This window comes from Leptopilina heterotoma, unplaced genomic scaffold, assembly GCF_015476425.1.
Source record: "Leptopilina heterotoma isolate Lh14 unplaced genomic scaffold, ASM1547642v1 Lhet_101, whole genome shotgun sequence".
In the NCBI taxonomy this organism is placed as follows: domain Eukaryota; kingdom Metazoa; phylum Arthropoda; class Insecta; order Hymenoptera; family Figitidae; genus Leptopilina; species Leptopilina heterotoma.
In genome coordinates this window covers 110,645-130,345 of record NW_025110815.1, presented here as the reverse complement: position 1 = coordinate 130,345, position 19,701 = coordinate 110,645, and the positions used below count along the sequence as shown (strand labels likewise).

Here is a 19,701-nt window from a genome sequence, read left to right as displayed (position 1 = left end):
CCCCATTAATTAATTTAAAGAATAATTTTTATCGAGAGATAACATATATAAAACTATATATTTAAAACAATTTTTGTTTTGCTTTTTTCATTTTTTTGAAGTATGTGAGTATAAAGTTGATATAGAAATACGCTAGTGGGGTGGTTGGACATCATACACGGAGATAGAAACGTGTTACAGTTATATTGCGTTAGCCTGTCCGTCCAATTATGGGAAATTAATTGGCGATTGGTGACTCGAGGCGATATGCGTTATTCGCACTCAAATCAAAGCAGCTTCCTTTGTGTGTATTTCGATCAGGCATTAACCGCTGGTGTATAATAATTAAAGTAATTAACCGACGAGTCAATAAATTCAGACTACCGTTCCGAGGGATAATTATTACAGTCAATACATATCCAAAGATCATTGTTACTATGTGAAATCGTGCGATCCATTCATTTTAATTGGGTACATGCTTTATATGCGTGTGTGTTATATTCCCAAAAATTGGTTGGCACACCATTGGCTCAGTACTGGGACAGTATTATTAAAAAAAAATTTTTTTTTTTTATTTTCACTCAAACTACGCAGATTTTAAGAAATATTTAAAGGCTTATGTAAAAAATATACTTTTATCCACGAGTATATATATATAAATGTATATAGCATATATATAATATGTATATACCTTGATAGCTTTCAGTATTAGTAGTTACTGGGAATAATAGGAGGGCTTGTATTTGCCTTGGATTTATATACTAGTGGAGAACCATGCATGAAAAGAATCGATGGATCATGCACGTCCCCTAAAGAATATAAACTGGCCAAATTTGCCCCACCCGATAAACTAAACTACACCCAATTCTATGCAGTACAATATCTTCGACAACCTTAATCCTAATCCCAACGTTAATCGCAATGCGGATTCATTCAGTTAAAACTAGACATCGAATTTTATATATATATACACGTATACCGGGTGTTTCTTTACGCCGAAAAAATTTATGTACGTTAATATTTTAAGTACAATATACTTAATCGTCTTCTAAAAGATTTGCTCTAATTTTGAAACAAATTTTCCAATCATTTTATATTTAAGTAATAAACAAGCTTCACAGTGCTCCTAAAAAGTATTTTAGGGCAAATAGGGGACTGAAAATTTAAAAAATAGGGTACACTTTTAGGGGACCATAAAAATTGGTTAAAAAAAGATAAAAATATAATTTATTTATACAGGGTTGCCACAAAAATTTAACTTTATTTTTCCCTGATTTACAAACACAACTTTGACTTTTTTCCTGACCCTAAAAAATATTATGATTCACTCTCTTATTAGATGCTCAAAAAAATGTTCTATTAAATTTATTTACAAATTTCTTCAAAAGTAAAATTATTCCAAAACATTAATAGTTTTATTTAAAATAAATATTTCATCATTTTTTTTTTTCATTGGAATTAAGATGTTCAAAAATTTCAAATTCAAACCTTTTCAAATTGAACAACTCTAAAGAATATTATTATAAAACAAAGAAATGGATCACTCCGAGTCTTCGACTTGGAGTAATCAATTTCTTTATGTTTTATAATAATTAAAGATGACCGACTGACAAAATAATTATTTTTTTATTATAAGAATATTGTTACTGTAATTTCTTCAAAATTATTTCTATCATTTCAATTCAATTAACATTATCTAGAATTTTTAACTAAACTTCTACTTTAAATCAATAACATCAATTATTATTCAATTAAACTTTTTCAAAAAAAATTAATTCTACAGAATTGTCAGTTAAAAGTACGAAAAACAATAATTTAATTCTACGAGAAATCAATTATTTAAATACAAAAATAAATAATATTGAATGTTTCTTAAAATTTAATTTTTACGAAGAATTGTATTAATAACTTTTGAAAATATTTAATTTCTTTTAAGGAATTTAATTAAAATTTTAATAAAATTTAGTATATTGAAGAATTTTATAACAATTTTAGAAAATAATTGAAAACTTTTTGAAGAATTTTATTAAATTTTTCTAAAATAATTGAATTCATGAGAATAATTTTATTAATTATGAAAATAATTGAATTCTGGCAAACTATTTTATTAGAATTTTTTTTAAATAATTGAATTCCTGTGAAAAATTCTAATATTTTTGTAAATAATTGCATTCTTCAAAAGAATTTTAAAAAAACATTTTTTTTAATAATTCATTTTTTTGAGGAATTGAAATTAAATTCTTAAGAATAATTACATGTTTCTCAAGTAATTCCTGTAAAATTTTATTAAAAATAATTGAAATCCTGCGATGAATTTTATTATTTATGAAAATAATTGAATTTTTGCGAAGAATTTTATTAAAATTTTCAAAAATAATTTGAATTCCTGAGAAGAATTTTATTATTTATGAAAATAATTGAATTCTTGTGATGAATATTGTTATTTATGAAAATAATTAAATGTTGCAAAAAAATTTTATTACAATTTTTAAAAATAATTGAATTCCTGAGAATAATTTTATTATTTATGATAATAATTGAATTATTGCGAAAATTTTTATTAAAATGTTCAAAAAGAATTGAATTTCTGTGAAAATTTTTCTTATTTTTAAACATAATTGAATTCTTTATAAGAATTTTATAAACATTGTTTTAAATAATTAATTTTTTCGAAATATATAATAAATATTATGCAAATTTTATTTTAAATAATTAAATTCCTGTGGAAAACTATTTATTTGTGAAAATAATTGAATTTTTTGAATAATTAATTTAAAATAATATTAAAAATAATTGAAATTCTTCGATGAGTTTTATTATTATTTATGAAAATAATTGAATTCTTTTGAACGATTTTATTCGAATTTTGTAAAATAATTGAATTTCCAAGAAGAAATTTATTACTTTTAAAAATAATTGAATTCTTGTGATGAATATACCTGTTATTCATGAAAATAATTGAATTTTACAAAGACTTTTAAAATGCCTCAAAATATAATTTTGTAATTTATCGATAGAAAGAATTTTTCAATTCTTCAACTATATAATTCAATTTCTGAGAAGAATTCTATTATTTATGAAAATAATTGAATTTTAGTGAAGAATATAATTTAATTTTTTTTTAAATGAATGAATTCTCATGAAAAATTGTATATTATTTAGGAAAATAATTGAATAATTGTGAAGAATTAAAGAAAGAATTTATCAATTTCTTAAAAAAATAATTGAATTTTGCAAAGAATTTTATTTAAATGCCTGAAAATAATTGAATTTACGGAAATAATTTTGTTATTTATCGAGATAATTCAATTCCTTCGAAGAATTATTTATGTAAATAATTGAATTCTTAGGAAAAATTTTATTAAAATCTAAAAGAATATATAGTAATTGAATTATTTCAAACAAATTTAATTAAAACTGTATTTAAAATAATTGATTTCTTACGAACAATTATCAAATTCAATTATTGAATTCCTGTGAAAAATTGTAATATTTTAATAAATAATTGAATTCTTCGAAAGAATTTTAAACAAACATTTTTTTAAATAATTGATTTTTTTGAGAAATTGAAATTAAATGTTTAAGAATATAATTACATTTTCAAGCAATTCCTGTAAAATTGTATTAAAAATAATTGAAATTCTACATCGAATTTTATTATTTATGAAAATAATAGAATAATTGCAAAGAATTTTATTAAAATGTTCAAAAGAATTTAATTTGTGTGAAAATTTTGTTATTTTTGAAAATATAATTGCATTTGTTGATTAATTATAATTTAAAATTGCATTAAAAATAATTGAAATCCTGCGATGAGTTTTATTATTTATGAAAATAATTGAATTGTTTTGCTAAATTTTATGAAAATACTAGATATTAAAAATAATTGAATAATTCAAACATCATATTATATCTGTATACTTATACCGATTTTACAATTTGATATCCTTAGAAAATTTGTGTTGTAATTAGCATTAGATAACTTTATCATTAACAGAAATGCTTATCTTTTCGGTATAATGGGACAATATTCACTTTCTCATCATATAATAAAATAAATATTTTAATGTATATTTTTTATAATAAACCATTCATGTATAATTAAAGCTAGATATTAGTTTTCAACCTACATCCAATTCTTGATTTTATTTTTCCATTATACGTAATATTTAAAAATAATTCAACATTTATGCTTTTGAAGATGAATTTAATACCGTGTACAGCTTATTTTTTATTGTTTTGGGATTCATGATAGTGAAAATAATGAAAAACATACGTATAAGGAGAGAGAATATGATAGGAAGTTAGCATTATATGCCTCTCACTATATATATATATATATATATGTATATATTGACGAACGCGGGTGAAGTAAAATCTCTAATATGCACCCGTACCATGTCAGTTATGCGCGTTAAATATGTCTTCCGACCCTCCAACCCAACAAATCCTCCATCCCTCGCAAAATAGCTCATTGTGAGTAGAATGAGATCCGCCTTCTGTATCCCTACAGAGGTATCAACAATATCCCCACTGCTACTTTGGTTTCTGTCACTGCGAAATTGATGTCGATCGCTCTTTTTAGGGGATGACAGGGATGGTCCTGCTCTCTCAGATTCCTATGAGTACGTAGGGGAAAATGGTGCTCTAAATGGAATTGGGTGGAGCATTGTGCATTTAGTCACGCCTCTCAACCAGTAGATCCACCGCGACTCAGGCACCTTTCCACTGTACAGTTCTTCTTGCTCAGAGCAGCTCAATTCTCTCTACATTTTGCCAAGCCAGAATCGCACCCCTCATATAGTCATTCAGTCAAGTATACCGGACTACAATTTTTCATGCTTAAGGAATCCTTTTTTTTTTCTTTAATTTTCTATCAAAATTATAATTATAATCGATCGGCATCATTCAGAAACATTGTGCTCCCAAAGTGCTTCAAAAATGAGGATTTTATTTTTATTTTTCTTAGTAGATAAGTTGATACCTATCTAAAGAATGAATAAGCATTTCCAATTCTATAACTTATTGCTGTCTTCGATGCAATGAATCTGCCCAATCAGAAGCAAACATTCCTTTGAGTGTAAAAACAATCAAGAAATATCTCAGGTGATAATACTGCGTAACATGGTGGAAAGTGCTTATGTGAGTGATTCCCCGAGGTCACGTTCACCAATGACCGAACCCTCAAGTCCCTTAATGCAGGATGCTCCCGGTATTTCTGGCTATAATCATCGTTATTTGTACAACTATTCACCAGAGTCATTTGAGCACAAGCTAAAAATTGCCATGGATTCAAATTCTCATCGTTCGTCTAGAAATCATCATCATGAATTTCAAAATCACGAAAGAAATTTCTCAGGTGGTAGAGAAAGTCCCGAACAGGGGAAATTCATGCCTAGAGAATCATCGAGACCTAGTTCGTCGGCAAATTTAAATACACCTGCATCATTGTTTACTATTGACAGTATTTTAGCGCCGAGACCAATGGTAACGTCCAGTAATCAAGCAAATTTGTCCATTATGCAAAGTACAGACGTTATTGGTTCGACAAATAATAGAACACCGACAATACATCCTCTCCAACAGCAGCTTCATCATTTGGCTTTTATGCCCGCTGATTTTCTCGGTGAGTCATAAATATTTAATGTTTAATCATATTTAATCAGACTATAGCTTTGAGACAAAAAGCGAATCAAAATGTTGCTTCGCAACACTAATCGTCTTTTGTCTCAATTAGATATTAAAAAAACTGTGATACATAATCAGATTGTACGGAGTAACATCTTTGATTTTATAGTAGATAGCAGAACAAATATTTTTGTATAACATCTTTGATGCTACCAGATAGCATAACAATATTTTTGTAACATCTTTATGCTACCAGATAACATCATCTCTTTACCATCTCAAAACGAGTTTCGTTTCTCAAAACTATCGTTTTGAGATGGTACATATAGAGATGATGGTATCTGGTATATCCAATTCTCTTAAATCAGAAAATTTTTTTACTGATCGTAAAGAGGAAGCAAAATGTTCATTAGACGAACATCTGGATTCACAACTTGTTTCCAACTTTTCCGTTCATAACTTAGGGAAAAATTTTGCAGTATCTGTACCTAATGGTGCATCTGTTATTCCTATCTAAATATTATTACTATTCAATTCACTTTACACTTATTATTTCCTATTATTTTTATATCAAGTGAAGTTAAGGGGTCTACCGCGGCGCTAAAAAAGGCTATTTTTGTAAATCTTTTTCAGCTTTAAATTATAAATATATTATGTGAGGTTTTACGCATAAATAAATACACCCTCGAAGTGCACGAAAAAAAACTGTTTTCATTTGTTAAATATTCCTTTTTAATTAAAAATAATTCTTGTAAAATATTCATGAAAAAGTGGGTGTGCGCCGTTGATGAAATTTTTGACATGAATGGTCCGAATCAAAAAATCCAAACAGTATTAGACTCAGTATGTTAATAGCTATGGCGTATACCATACGATTTTCTTTTTTTTGCAAAATTGACAAAATGGTGGGCATTTTTTGAAAAAATTTAAAAACAACCTTGTTTTTTTCATCGTTTTCGGTCACAAAAATATAAACCTAATGTTAATATTTACAATTTAAACCTGAAAAACACTTTAGCGAGTCTAAGGTGCGGGTAGACCTCTTAATTATTGGACAAATTTTTCGAAAGGTACAGCATGTGAAACTTAAATTTCGAAGATGCTACTTGTAGCCATATAAATGCGTTAAATTTCGACGATCGTCCGTACAATCGAGTATTGTAAAAAGTTTCACAGTAGCACATGCGCAAACTATATCTATACTTTTTTCTGCAAATGGCGTCTCTCATCATTTTCACACATTTCAATAACAAAAGTGTCCACAAAACTTAAAAAGTTTTGCTCTTAAAATTTGTGAACACTTTTATTTTAATTTCATAGAATCTGGGATTTTTAATTTCGTCTCGATTTCGTTTCGTAGAAAATAAGATGTGACTAGGACGTCCGTAGGATACAACATCCGCTGCTCTTAGGGAAGTGGATCAAATTGATACCAAAAGTTTATTTCAATTTTTGATTCTATCAGTGATGTAAAAAGTAAATTTTACTTTTAGATCACTTTTGAAAATAGTAATGAAGATTACTTTCAGTCCCCCTTTGACTAATACCGTTTGGAAGAAGAACTGACTTTAGAACCATTTTTGACTGAATATTATACAGACTTTAGAGTATTAATACGCACTTGAAAGAATTCTTTTAAGTCCTAAAGTTATGACTTGACCCAAAGTTCTAAATTTAAAAACAGGGTATACTGTTCAGTCACTTTGGTTTCAAGATACAGATTTCAGAGTTTGTTTATAAGCAGACAAAAATCCAATTTTTTATTCATACTTTTATGTACAAATCATAGAATGAAATGTTTTTATTATTTGAACTTGAATTACCGTCGGCACATACATAGATAAACAGATAGTTTTCTTGAACACAAAAACTGATAATCTAATTTTAAGAAGCGCCTACCTAAATAGGAGCCAAGAATATTCTCTACTTAAATTAAGTGTCCCCACTTATATTAATTGTGAAATATTCTTACAATAAGAATATCAATTTTATTGTAAGAATATTTCCCACTTAATATAAGTTGGGCCACTTAATTTAAATAGTATTCTAGGCTCCTATTTAAGTAGACGCTTCTTAAAATTAGTTTATCGTTTTTTCTATGTGAAAGTATCAAATTGATACTAATAAAAATTGATATCCTTAGAAAAACAGTGTTTGCTAAAAGATTATTTATATAAAATACTTTTTAAATGTCCGACACTTATGTGAGAAGCTTATTATATAGCTTTTTATACCGGATCTATAGGAAGACATAAATTATATGGTCATATAAGAGGCAAAGAGTTTAAAACTAGAAAAGCAAAGGTCACCTATTATGTATAATACTTTTTTCTCGACGAATGCCATCCCTAAAGATATATATACGACTCTCCCTGAACCGAATGCTGTGAGAACAAAATCATATAATCAGTGCCAAATACGCGCAGGGGGACGGCTATAACATATAAGTGATTTTTACCCTTCCCTTAGTAGCTTAAATCTATATATGAGATTAAACTCTCTTAATATAAGAATCGCGCCGGTCATTTTTGCTTTAACCGCCAGGCGATCACTGTCATGAACATTTTTAACCATCAAAATTTTTTATTTTCGAAACGAAATTATGTATAGCATAAGCCATACTTTTAGGCATATAAGTTAAATAGGTGTCTTTTTTTAAAAATAAGACAAGATGCTCCAAAAATGTTAGATATAACTAAAACCGTAAGAAACATAAAGTATTTTTTGTCCTACCTGCACGAAAAGTATGTCATTTCGGGCACTTAAAGTGGGCGCAAAGTAACTGATTCTCGCCCGGGGTTGGGGAAGCGGGCGCAAAAGTACTTTTGCGCCCGCTTCATCCAGCCGGAGCGGGCGCAAAAGTACTTTTACGCCCGCTTGCTGTACTTTTGCGCCCGCTTCGCTCGTGCCCTCAATGCCATACTTTTCATGCAGTTAGGACAAAAAATTATGTCGGTCCCTTCATCTCGCCATCGTCGCAATCACCTATTTTGCGCCCTTGATACGATAATAACTATTAGATGTGTGAACTGTGGTTCACCTCAAAACTATTATTCCAAAACATTTGCTGAAAATTATCTGTAAAGGATTGTTATGAAGATACTTTTAACATCTTAAAGCAAGATATTTTAAATAACTAAAAAGTTACTTAAATTGGGACAAAATACGAATCAAAAGTGTTGCATCGCAACACATGTTGCGATGCAACACTTTTGATTCGTATTTTGTCCCAATTTGTGATAGAAAAACTGCATTAAATTAAAACACTCCTTTTTGCAATGTATCATAAAAGTACATTAATTTTATCCACAACACATAATCTCAATAGTTTAATACATAATCAATAGTTTAACAAAAGTTTGATAAATTAATAATGTCTTTAGCAGAGAAATTTTATTGATTATTACCTATTGTACGGAATAGGAATACATATTATATAGAATATGTATTATATACATATATACAACAGGGAGTCAGAAAAGAGTTTAGATGTTGTATAAGTGATGCAAATCCCTATGGAGGTTTTTATAAAGCCTGCGCCGCCGAATGTTTCTTTATAAATCTCACGAGAGTGTTAAAAGTATCTCCCTTTTTTTTCTTTTGAGTACTTAGTTGCAAATGTTGAGATTCTGGAATCCGTTTCTATCACGGACGAATGATTGCGGGGCAGTTTGAAATTCAGCACAAAAAAAATATACCCATTGCACAGTAGAGGGAGATTGAAGAAAAAACTAATATATACATGTATATATTTAACCATTGAGAGAGAGAGAAAGATCCTATAGCGTAGAATTGCTCGACAAGACATTATATTTAAGCAGCTTTATTCTTCTCAAGACTTGCACTAAAACGTCCCTTGTGCCTAAGGTCCCAGTTCGCACTCTCTTTTTTAAATATACGTGAGCGTATTTTACGAGTCAGGTTTGATGCTAATAATTATTTTTTTTTTATGTAAAAATTATTCACTAAAAATTAGTTTAGTACTAATTTTGGTACAGAATCTGTTAAATAATCCATTTTTTGTAGCCTTATTTCGACAATGATTAATTATATACTTAATCTTTTCTGGTATTTAGAGAATTCGAAAATTTAAGTAAAATCTCATTTTCTCACGGTAAGACTTTCACTATTTTTTTTTATAAATTTAACGGTCAAAACTCAAAAACGATTGAAAAAGTACGAAACATGTGTTAGCATGTGGTAGCCATAGCAGAGTCCACCCTTTTTTTATGACATTGCCTGCGCTCGAGTCTCTAGCAGATTTTGTAGATTTGCGACCGCAACAAGAGTTTTCCTAGAAACATGAAATGAATATTTGGGGAAAAAAATTGCTTTTCTTCTAAAAGTACTTCGAGCAAAGGAAGTAAGGACCCTTTTTCAAAATCGAGTATAGTGTTGGTTCACTTTTCCTAAATAATTGTCAAGACCCCGTGAAATATAAAAAACTATTTTTTATTGTTGGCATTAAAATCACTGGAAATCGAAAGAAACTAGAAATTCTAATTCGTCAAAACTACAATTAATAATTAACAATTAACATTGTAAGAATGTAACTTACAAAATGATATCAATGGAATGTAGACTTAAAGAATAGTCTCGGTAAAATTCTATTCTATGAATAATAAATATTATATGCAGCTTTTCTTATACAATTCTTTTTGCTTAAAGAAAAAGTATATTTATTCATTTTGCAGCTGCAGCATATCCTGGTTTGTATCCAGGAGGATATGTGGCTGCAATGGCAGCTGCGGGAGTTTCTCTCCATGGACAACCAGCTTTCTACCATTCAGGACATCCTTACCAAATTAATTCCAATACACCAGGAGTTGGGCCAATGGCGAAGAGAAAACGACGCCATCGAACAATTTTCACCGAAGAGCAACTTGAACAGCTAGAAGCAACTTTTGACAAAACTCACTATCCCGATGTTCTTCTCAGAGAACAACTTGCTCTACAGGTCGATCTCAAGGAGGAACGAATCGAGGTAATTAAACACTAAAAAAATTAACAAACAGAATGTGCCAAAAGGATCAAAACCAACTTGAAAATTTCTTAAAATATAGATTTTGCAAAATATACCTACAGGATGTTTGAAACAGTTGCTCAAAACTCAACAAAAGGTTTTTGGGGCAACACATAGAAAAAAGGATAATCTAATTTTAGGAAGCGCCTACTTAAATAGGAGCCAAGAATATTCCCTATTTAAATTAATTGCGGCCACTTAATAATCCCTACTTAAATTAAGTGGCCCCACTTAAATTAAATGAGAAATATTCTTACAATAAGAATATCAGGGCTCGAAGCAGTGAAATTATTTAAAAATACGGACTTTACGGACCAAAAATTAAAAATTACGGACCATTTACGGACCAATTGGCAAAAATAGAATCAGGCCGAATCAAATAAGAGAACATTTTACTTAAAACTAGAAATTCAATTTTTCATAATTCTATAAAACATGAAGAAATCGATAACTCCGAGTCTTCGACTCGAAGTCATCGATTTCTTCATGTTTTATAATAATTAATAATAATTATTAATAAAAATTAATAAAAATTAATAAAAATAATTTATAATAATTAAAATCATTATCAATTCAATTATTATTTTTAAGAATTTAAAAATAAAATTCTTCGATTATTTTTTTAAATTTTCGAAAAATTTCTTTGACAATTTTCAAATTGATTTCATTACAATATTCAATTTTACGAAATTTCAATTATTCGTAAAATTCTCTAATTAAATAAATATTAGAAAATAGAAACTAAAAATAATATCAAAAAAACTCAATTAAACTTTTTCAAAAAAATTAATTTCGAAATTCAGTTATTTCTAAAAATTCACGCTCTATTGCTTTTAATATTCTATTATCTAAAAGTTGAACTGAAATTCATTTTTAAATTTTTATGAAATGAAAATCAATTTTTATTAGAAAATTCTACTAGAATTCAATTATTTAAATACAAATTTAAATGTAAAAATGCAAATAAATAATTTATTATATAATTGAACGTTTCTTAGAATTCAATAACCATAAAAAAACGTTATCAACAAAATTTTCAAATAATTGAATTCTATCAACGAATTTTAATAAATTTTTTCAAGAATAATTACATTTTTCGACAAAATTCGATTAAAATTGTATTAAAAATAATTGAAATTCTGCATTGAATTTTATTATTTATGAAAATAATTGAATTTCTTGCGAAGAAATTTATTAAAATTTTCAAAAATAATTAAATTCTTGTAAAAAAAATTAACAGGAATTCAATTATTTTTAAAAATTTTTAATAAAATTCTTTGGCATAAATTAAAAATAACAAAATTCTTAGCAGATCTTCAATTACTTTCAGAAATTTTAATTTTAATAAAATTTTTCGCAAGAATTCAATAATTTTTAAAAATATCAGAATTTTAGCAGAAATTCAAATATTTTAAAAAAGCTTTGATAAAACTTTTTTTTGGTAAAAATTCAATTATTTTTAAGACAATTTTTAAAAAAATGTCGCAATAAAATTCAATTATTTTTAAAATTTTAATGAAATTCTTCGAAAGAATTCAATTATTATAATATCTAAGATTTTAACTGAAATCTATTTTTAAATCAATGTTTATGAGAAAATTCTACCAAAATTATTAATTTTGAAAATAATTCAAATTTTGCAATGAATTTTATTAAAATTTTTGAAAATAATTGAATTTTATTGCTTTAGAAAATAATTGAATTCGTGTGATAAATATTGTTAATTATGAAAATAATTGAAATTTTTGTAATGAATTTTAATAAAATTATTTGAAAATAATTGAATTTTTTCGAAGAATTTTGCTACTTATTTATAAAGATAATTGAAAAGTTGATAATGTTTTTTAGATTTTGTGAAAATAATTGAATTTTGGAGAAGAATTTTAATATTTCTAAAGATAATTGAAATTTTGACGAGAATGTTTGAAAATTTTTGAACATAATTGAATTTTTGTGAAGAATTTTATTACTTTTAAAATAATTGAATTTCTGCAATCATTAATCATTTGTAATTTCTCTAAAATTCTCCAAATTATATCGTACAATTTACAAACTTTTCATCCTTTCTGAATGAAATTACGCGGACTTTACGGACCTTTTTTAAAAAAAAACGGACTTTTACAGGATTTACAGACCTACATTCTTCGAGCCCTGGAATATCAATCTTATTGTAAGAATATTTTCTACTTAATATAAGTGGGGCCACTTAATTTTCTGTGCATTCTTTTGCCACAAGAAATCCCCAAAGAAAGAACTATATCAAATCACTGATTTTTCAGTTTTGAAAACGTTGATTGAATCAGTAACGAAAGTATAGTGAATAAACTGATTCGAATTTAGAAACTATGCACTGAAAAAAATATATTCTTAATTTAAGAAGATAATACTAAAAAAAAAGGTGCCCAGGATATTCCCCACTTAAATTAAGTGGGAAATATTCCTTCTATAAGAATATATTCTCATTGTAAGAATATTTCCACTTAATTTAAGTGCGGGGAATATCCTGGACACCTTTTTTATAGTATATATATTCTTAAATTAAGAATATTTTTTTTCAGTGTGTTAGAAAACATCTTTTTGGATTTGAATAAAATTATTGAGCAATTTGTCAATTTGAGTAGAAAGCTGATACTTTTGGAGAGAATACAAACATAAAATTTGTGACCTAGAAGCGGAAGTAGAGTTTGACAAATTGGTAAATTGGTTTTAAGTTTAGGCTGTTAATGTATTAAGTTTCAGGTTGACAAACACATATTTGTATTTGAAAGCAAATTAGGGACGATTAATAAATGGCATAATGTAAGCCCATGATATGTATATGTATATAAGTAATATATATGGAGAGGTAAAGTTTGTTCGGCTGACGCGCACGGTGCGGCCCGGTGGCTGTTTACCGCTCTAATGCACAAATGTATAGATGTGTATTAGTGCATATGTACCTATCACAATAAGAGCTAATTGCAAACTAGATTAAAGGCTTTAGTCATAATGGTCTTACCTATACACTGTCATATGCTCTTAGTAATTAGAATATTTAATAAAATTTCCTAATAATTATTATTTTTTGACACTTTTGAATATCAAATCATGCTACATGAACATAACAGACCTCAGGGATGGTAGTTTTTACCTTTTTTAACCTTTCACCCTTTTTTACCTATAATCGCCTGTTTTGGCTCCTTAAATTAATAAAATTCCCTAAAATACAACTTAGCGTTGTAATACAAATTTTGATTAAAAATTAAAAAAAAAAGTTACAGACTAAGCTACCAGGGTTGCCACGCTTTTACTCATTTCAAATTCCCTCACTTTTCCAGGTTCAAAAACGGAGTTTTTCCAGTTTTTTAAAACTAGATTTATATTTTATAAAATTTTTTAATTCAAACCTTTTTTGAAATTAAACATGTTATAAAACATGAAAATATCGATCACTCCGAGTCTTCGACTCGGAGCAATCGATATCTTCATGTTTTATAAGAATTAAAAATGTTGGACTGATAAAATCATCATTTTATACCTATTATAAGAATATTGTTACTGTAACTTATTCAAAATTACTTTCATTATTTTAATTCAATTGTTGTTTTCCACAATTTTTAACTAAAATTCTTCTTTATAAAGTGTAAATTAATTATTATTAATAATTTCTAATTTCTTTCAACATTTTCAAATCCTTTTGTTTACAATTCAATTTTACGAAATTTCATCGATTATTCAGGTATTCGGAAATTCTCCAATCAAATATATATTAGAAAATAAAAACTTTAAATAACTTCAAAAAAAATTCAATTCAACTTTTACAAAAAAATTAAATCTACACAATTTTAAGTTAAAAGTATGAAAAATTCAAACATTCAAAGATTCTAATTTGAGACCTGCTTTTCAAAACTCAATTATTATCTAAAGTTTTAACTGAAATTCATATTTGAATCAATTATTATTAAAAAATTCTACGACAATTCAATTCTTTAAATACAAAAAAAATAATTTATTAAAGAATTGAATGTTTTTTTAAAATTCAACTCTCATTTAAAGAATTTTATCAACAAATTTTTAAATAGGTAATTAAAATTCTTTTGACGAATTTCAATAAAATTTTTAAGAATAGTTTCATTTTTCGAGAAATTAGATTAAAAATGTATTAAAAATAATTGAATCTCTGTAAAAAAAAATTCATTGAATTGAGAAAAGTTTTTGAAAATAATTGAAATTTTGTCAAGAGTTTTATTAAATTTTTTTTAAATAATTGAAATATTGCCAAGAATTTTATTAAAATTTTTGAAAATAATTGAATTTTAGAGAAAAATTTTAATTTTTATAAAAATAATTGAAATTTTGACTATAAATTTTATTAAACTTTTGACCATATAATTGAATTTCTGCTAAGAATTTTATTACTTTTGAAAATAATTGAAAATAATTGAATTCTTTATTAGACGAATTTTTTAATAATATTTCTTTTTAAATACCTAATTATTTTTAATACAAAAATAAATAATTTATTGAATAATTGAATGTTTCTCAAAATTGAATTCTCATAAAGAATTTTATAAACAAATTTTTAAATAATTGAATTCTTTTGACGAATTTTAATAAAATTTTAAGAATAATTATACATTTTTCGAGGAATTCGATTAAAATTGTATAAAAAATAATTGAAATTCTGCTATGAGTTTTATTATCTATGAAAATAATAATTGAATCTCTGTAAAAAATTGTATTACATATTTATAAAAATAATTGAATCTCTGTAAACATAAATTGAATATTTTTGAAAATAATAGAATTATTGCGAAGAAATTTATAAAAAAATTTTAAAATAATTCATTTCTTTTGGAAAATTTTATTAAAATAGTAGATATTAAAAATCATTGATTGGGGGAGAATTTTTGAAAAAAAATTGAATTTGTTAAAAAGAATTTCATTAAAATTTTTGAAAATAATTGAATTTTGGAGAAAAATTTTAATATATTTATAAAGATAATTAAAATTTTGACGATGAATTTTTTAAACTTTTGACAATAATTGAATTTCTGCGAAGAATTTTATTACTTTTGAAAATAATTGAATTTCTTTGATGAATTTGAATAAAATTTTTAAGAATAATTATACATTTTTCGAGAAATTCCATTAAAATTGTATGAAAAATAATTGAAATTTTGCGATGAGTTTTATTATTTATATGAAAATAATTGTAAATCTATAAATTTTTTGATTATTTATGAAAATAATTGAATTATTGCGAGGAAAAATTGTAAAGGCAACTCTTTTAAAATTGAATTAATAAAATTGAATTAAAGAAAAATTAAATTTCAAGAATAAGCACAATAACTTTAGAAAATAATAATTTTCCAGGATTCCAATCAAAATTCCCTGACTTTTCCTGGTTTTTTCAAGGTTTATAAAAATTCCCTGACATTTCCAGGTTTTCCAGGTTTCCAGGTTGCGTGGCAACCCTGGCTGCGGAAAAAGATTCGAAAAATATCATTAACAGAAAAATAATTTAATTTAGATAAGCTCTAGTTAAGAGAAAAAGTAAAAAAATCTTTAAAATAAATTTTATTGCGCTAGAATTAATTTTGAAATAAAACGTCTTTCTGCGTGTTTATAAGCGAGATATATACAGAATAGACCACCCGCACACACCTATCCGGCGGTGTATGCTAAAGAAGAATCGTCCTTTTTTTCTTAAAACCTTTAGGTCTTTTAAGAAAACATATACCTGCTATTCAGTATTCACCTGCAGTCAAATAAATATATATGAGAATTTGTTTTATATTTGTTTAAAATTAGTAATACAGGACTTTTCAGTGAAAAAGATGATTGGATAAGGATCTTAGAAAAAACCTAAACCATCTAATGCGGATGAAAGAAAACTTTTGTTTACTTAAAAAGTAGATAATATGGAGAATATTAAATTGAGATGAATTTTGTACACATATATAGTAAACATAGTACACATAGTAAAAAGAAAATCCTAATTCATTTTTAAATATAGCGCTATCGCTATAGCTTTATTTGCATGTAAAATCTTTCAAAATAAGAGGACATTCTGTATTGGCTATATCTTAACAAAAAACTGTAGTAAAAATTTTATTATTCATGAAAGAATTTAAATATTTATAAAAATAATTAAATTCTTGGTAAGAATTTTATAAAAACTTTTAAATAATTCATTTCTTTTCACTAATTTTATGGAAATTCTAAATTCAATAATTTAATTCCTGAGAAATATTTATTAATCATAAAAAAAAATTGAATTCTTACGAAGATTTTTACCAAAATTTTTTTAAATAATTGAATTCTGTTTGGAAATTTTATGAAAATAGTAGATATTGAAAATCATTGAAATGCAAAAAGTTTTTAAAGATAATTAAATTTTACAAAGTATTCTATTAAAATTTTTGATAATAATTGAATGTCTGTGTGGCATTTTATTAAACTTTTTTTTTAGAAATAATTGAATTCCTAAAAAACATTCTATTATTCATAAAATTGAATTATTGCGAACAATTTGATTAGCATTTTTTAAAATAATTCAATTTCCAAGATGAAATTTATTACTTTTGAAAATAATTGAATTCTTGTGATGAATATTGTTATTTATTAAAATAATTTAATTTTGCAAAGAATTTTATTTAAATACCTGAAAATAATTGAATTTTCGGGAATATTTTTTTTATTTATCTTTACTAATTGAATTCTTTCGAAGAATTATTTATGTAAATAATTGAATTTTTGGGAAAAATTTTATTAAAATCTAAAAGAATAATTGAATTATTTTAAAAAAAATGTAATTAAAACTTTATTTAAAACAATTGATTTCTTTCGAACAATTTTATTAAAATATTTAAAAATAATAGAATTCCTGTATAAAATTGTAATATTTTTGTAAATAATTCAATTCTTTCAAAGAATTGAAAAAAACATATTTTTTAAAATAATAGATTTTTTTGAGTAATTGAAATTAAATTTTTAAGAACAATTTAGGTTCTCAAGCAATTTCTGTAAAATTGTATTTGAAAATAATTGAAATCCTGAGAAGAATTTTATTATTTATAAAAATAATTGAATTTTTGCAGACGATTACTTTTAAAAATAATTGAATTCTTCTAGTAAATATTGTTATTTATGAAAATAATTGAATTTTGCAAAGAATTTTATTAAAATGACTCAAAATAATTGAATTATTGGAAATAATTTTGTAATTTATCGAAATAATTGAATTCTTTCGAAGAATTATTTATGTAAATAATTGAATTCTTAGCAAAAATTTTTTTAAAGTCTAAGAGAATATAGAATAATTGAATTATTTTAAACAAATTTAATTAAAATTATATTTTAAATAATTGATTACTTTCGAACAATTATCGAATTCAATTATTGAATTCCCGTTAAAAATTTTAACATTTTAATAAATAATTGAATTCTTCCAAAGAATTTTAAACAAACATTTTTTTAAATAATTGATTTTTTCGAGAAATTGAAATTAAATTTTTAAGAATAATTACATTTTTAAGCAATTCCTGTAAAATTTTACAAAAAAATAATTGAAATCCTGCGATGAATTTTATTATTTATAAAAATAATTGAATATTTTCAAAAACTTTTATTAAAATTTTCCAAATTAATTCAATTCCTCAGAAGAATTTTATTATTTATGAAAATAATAATTGAATTATTGCGAAAATTTTCATTAAAATGTTTAAAAAGAATTGAATTTTAGTGGAAAATTTTGTTATTTTTGAAAATAATTGAATTCTTCATAAGAATTTTATAAACATTGTTTTAAATAATTAATTTTTTCGAATTATAATAAATATTATGGAAATCTTATTTTAACTAATTGAATTCTTGTGAAAAACTTTATTTTTGAAAATAATTGAATTTTTCGATTAATTAATTTAAAATAGTATTAAAAATACTTGAAATTCTTCGATGAGTTTTATTATTTATGAAAATAATTGAATTCTTGCTTAGAATTTTATCAAAAATTTTTTTTAAAAATTGAATTTCCATGAAAAATGTTATTATTAGTGGAAATAATTGAATTATTGTGAAGAATAATTGTATAAAAATTTTGTTAAATAATTGATTAATTTCATTTTTTCGAATTTTTTTTTTAAATTCTATTGTAAATTATAATTGAATTCCGGTGGAAATTTTATTGTTTTTGAAAATAATTGAATTTTGGATGAATTTTATCAATTTTTTTTTTTTTTGAAATAATTGAATTGCTTTGCGAAATTTCATGAAAATACTAGATATTGAAAATAATTGAATTTCGAATATTTTTTGAAAATAATTGAATAGTGTTAAAGAATTTGATTATAATTTTTGAGAATAGTTTTTTGATTTCTAGTATTAGCGAATTTAAAATTTAAATCAACTATTTACTACTTTTTTTTACGATTTGCTATAAAGTATAGTATTTTGTTGACCTAAATTTAAGTCCTTATGGGGAACGTCACGTAACCTATCATCCCTTATATAGGGGAGGGGGACGAAATCTTTCTATAATGTAGAAAATGAAAACAAATTTAATTCCTTTCACTATACTTTTCCACTCGATTTCGAAAAATAGCTATCAATAAGAAATAATAAAATTTTTGTTTCAGGTATGGTTTAAAAATCGACGAGCAAAGTGGCGGAAGCAAAAACGAGAAGAACAAGAAAGACTAAGGAAATTACAGCTCGATCAGAGGCCATCAGAAAGTATTACAAACCCCAATTTAAATAGAACACACGATCACGATACCGACAGTTCAGATTTAGAAGTCGCGTAGTTTTTTTTTATTTAAATTTCAAGTATAAATAAAAAAAAATACTAATTTCATTGAAAAATATATGTCGCTATTATAGAAATCGTTCTCTGAAAGTTTTTTGTGAATTTTTTCGAATACTTCTAACTTCTCGTGTAGAATGTTATATATATAATAAACCATATCGCGATGACTAAGTTTTAGGGCTTTGTAGTATATATACACACAATATATCGAGATAAAAAACAAAAATTTGTTAATATTTCTACATAATGAAATTATTGTAAATAAATGACACATATAATGTTA

At 25.2% G+C, this 19,701-nt stretch overlaps 1 protein-coding gene across 1 annotated transcript; it reads left to right on the top strand.

The window, feature by feature from the left end:
• The first annotated feature begins 4,693 nt into the window (after nt 1-4,693).
• LOC122500131 (homeobox protein goosecoid-like) lies at nt 4,694-19,700 on the top strand. The gene is made up of 3 exons (XM_043608893.1): nt 4,694-5,605; nt 10,302-10,591; nt 19,249-19,700. Exons 1-3 carry the CDS (start codon nt 5,104-5,106, stop codon nt 19,414-19,416), a joined length of 960 nt encoding a protein of 319 aa, XP_043464828.1. The 5' UTR covers nt 4,694-5,103; the 3' UTR covers nt 19,417-19,700.
• Nucleotide 19,701: the final 1 nt, after the last annotated feature.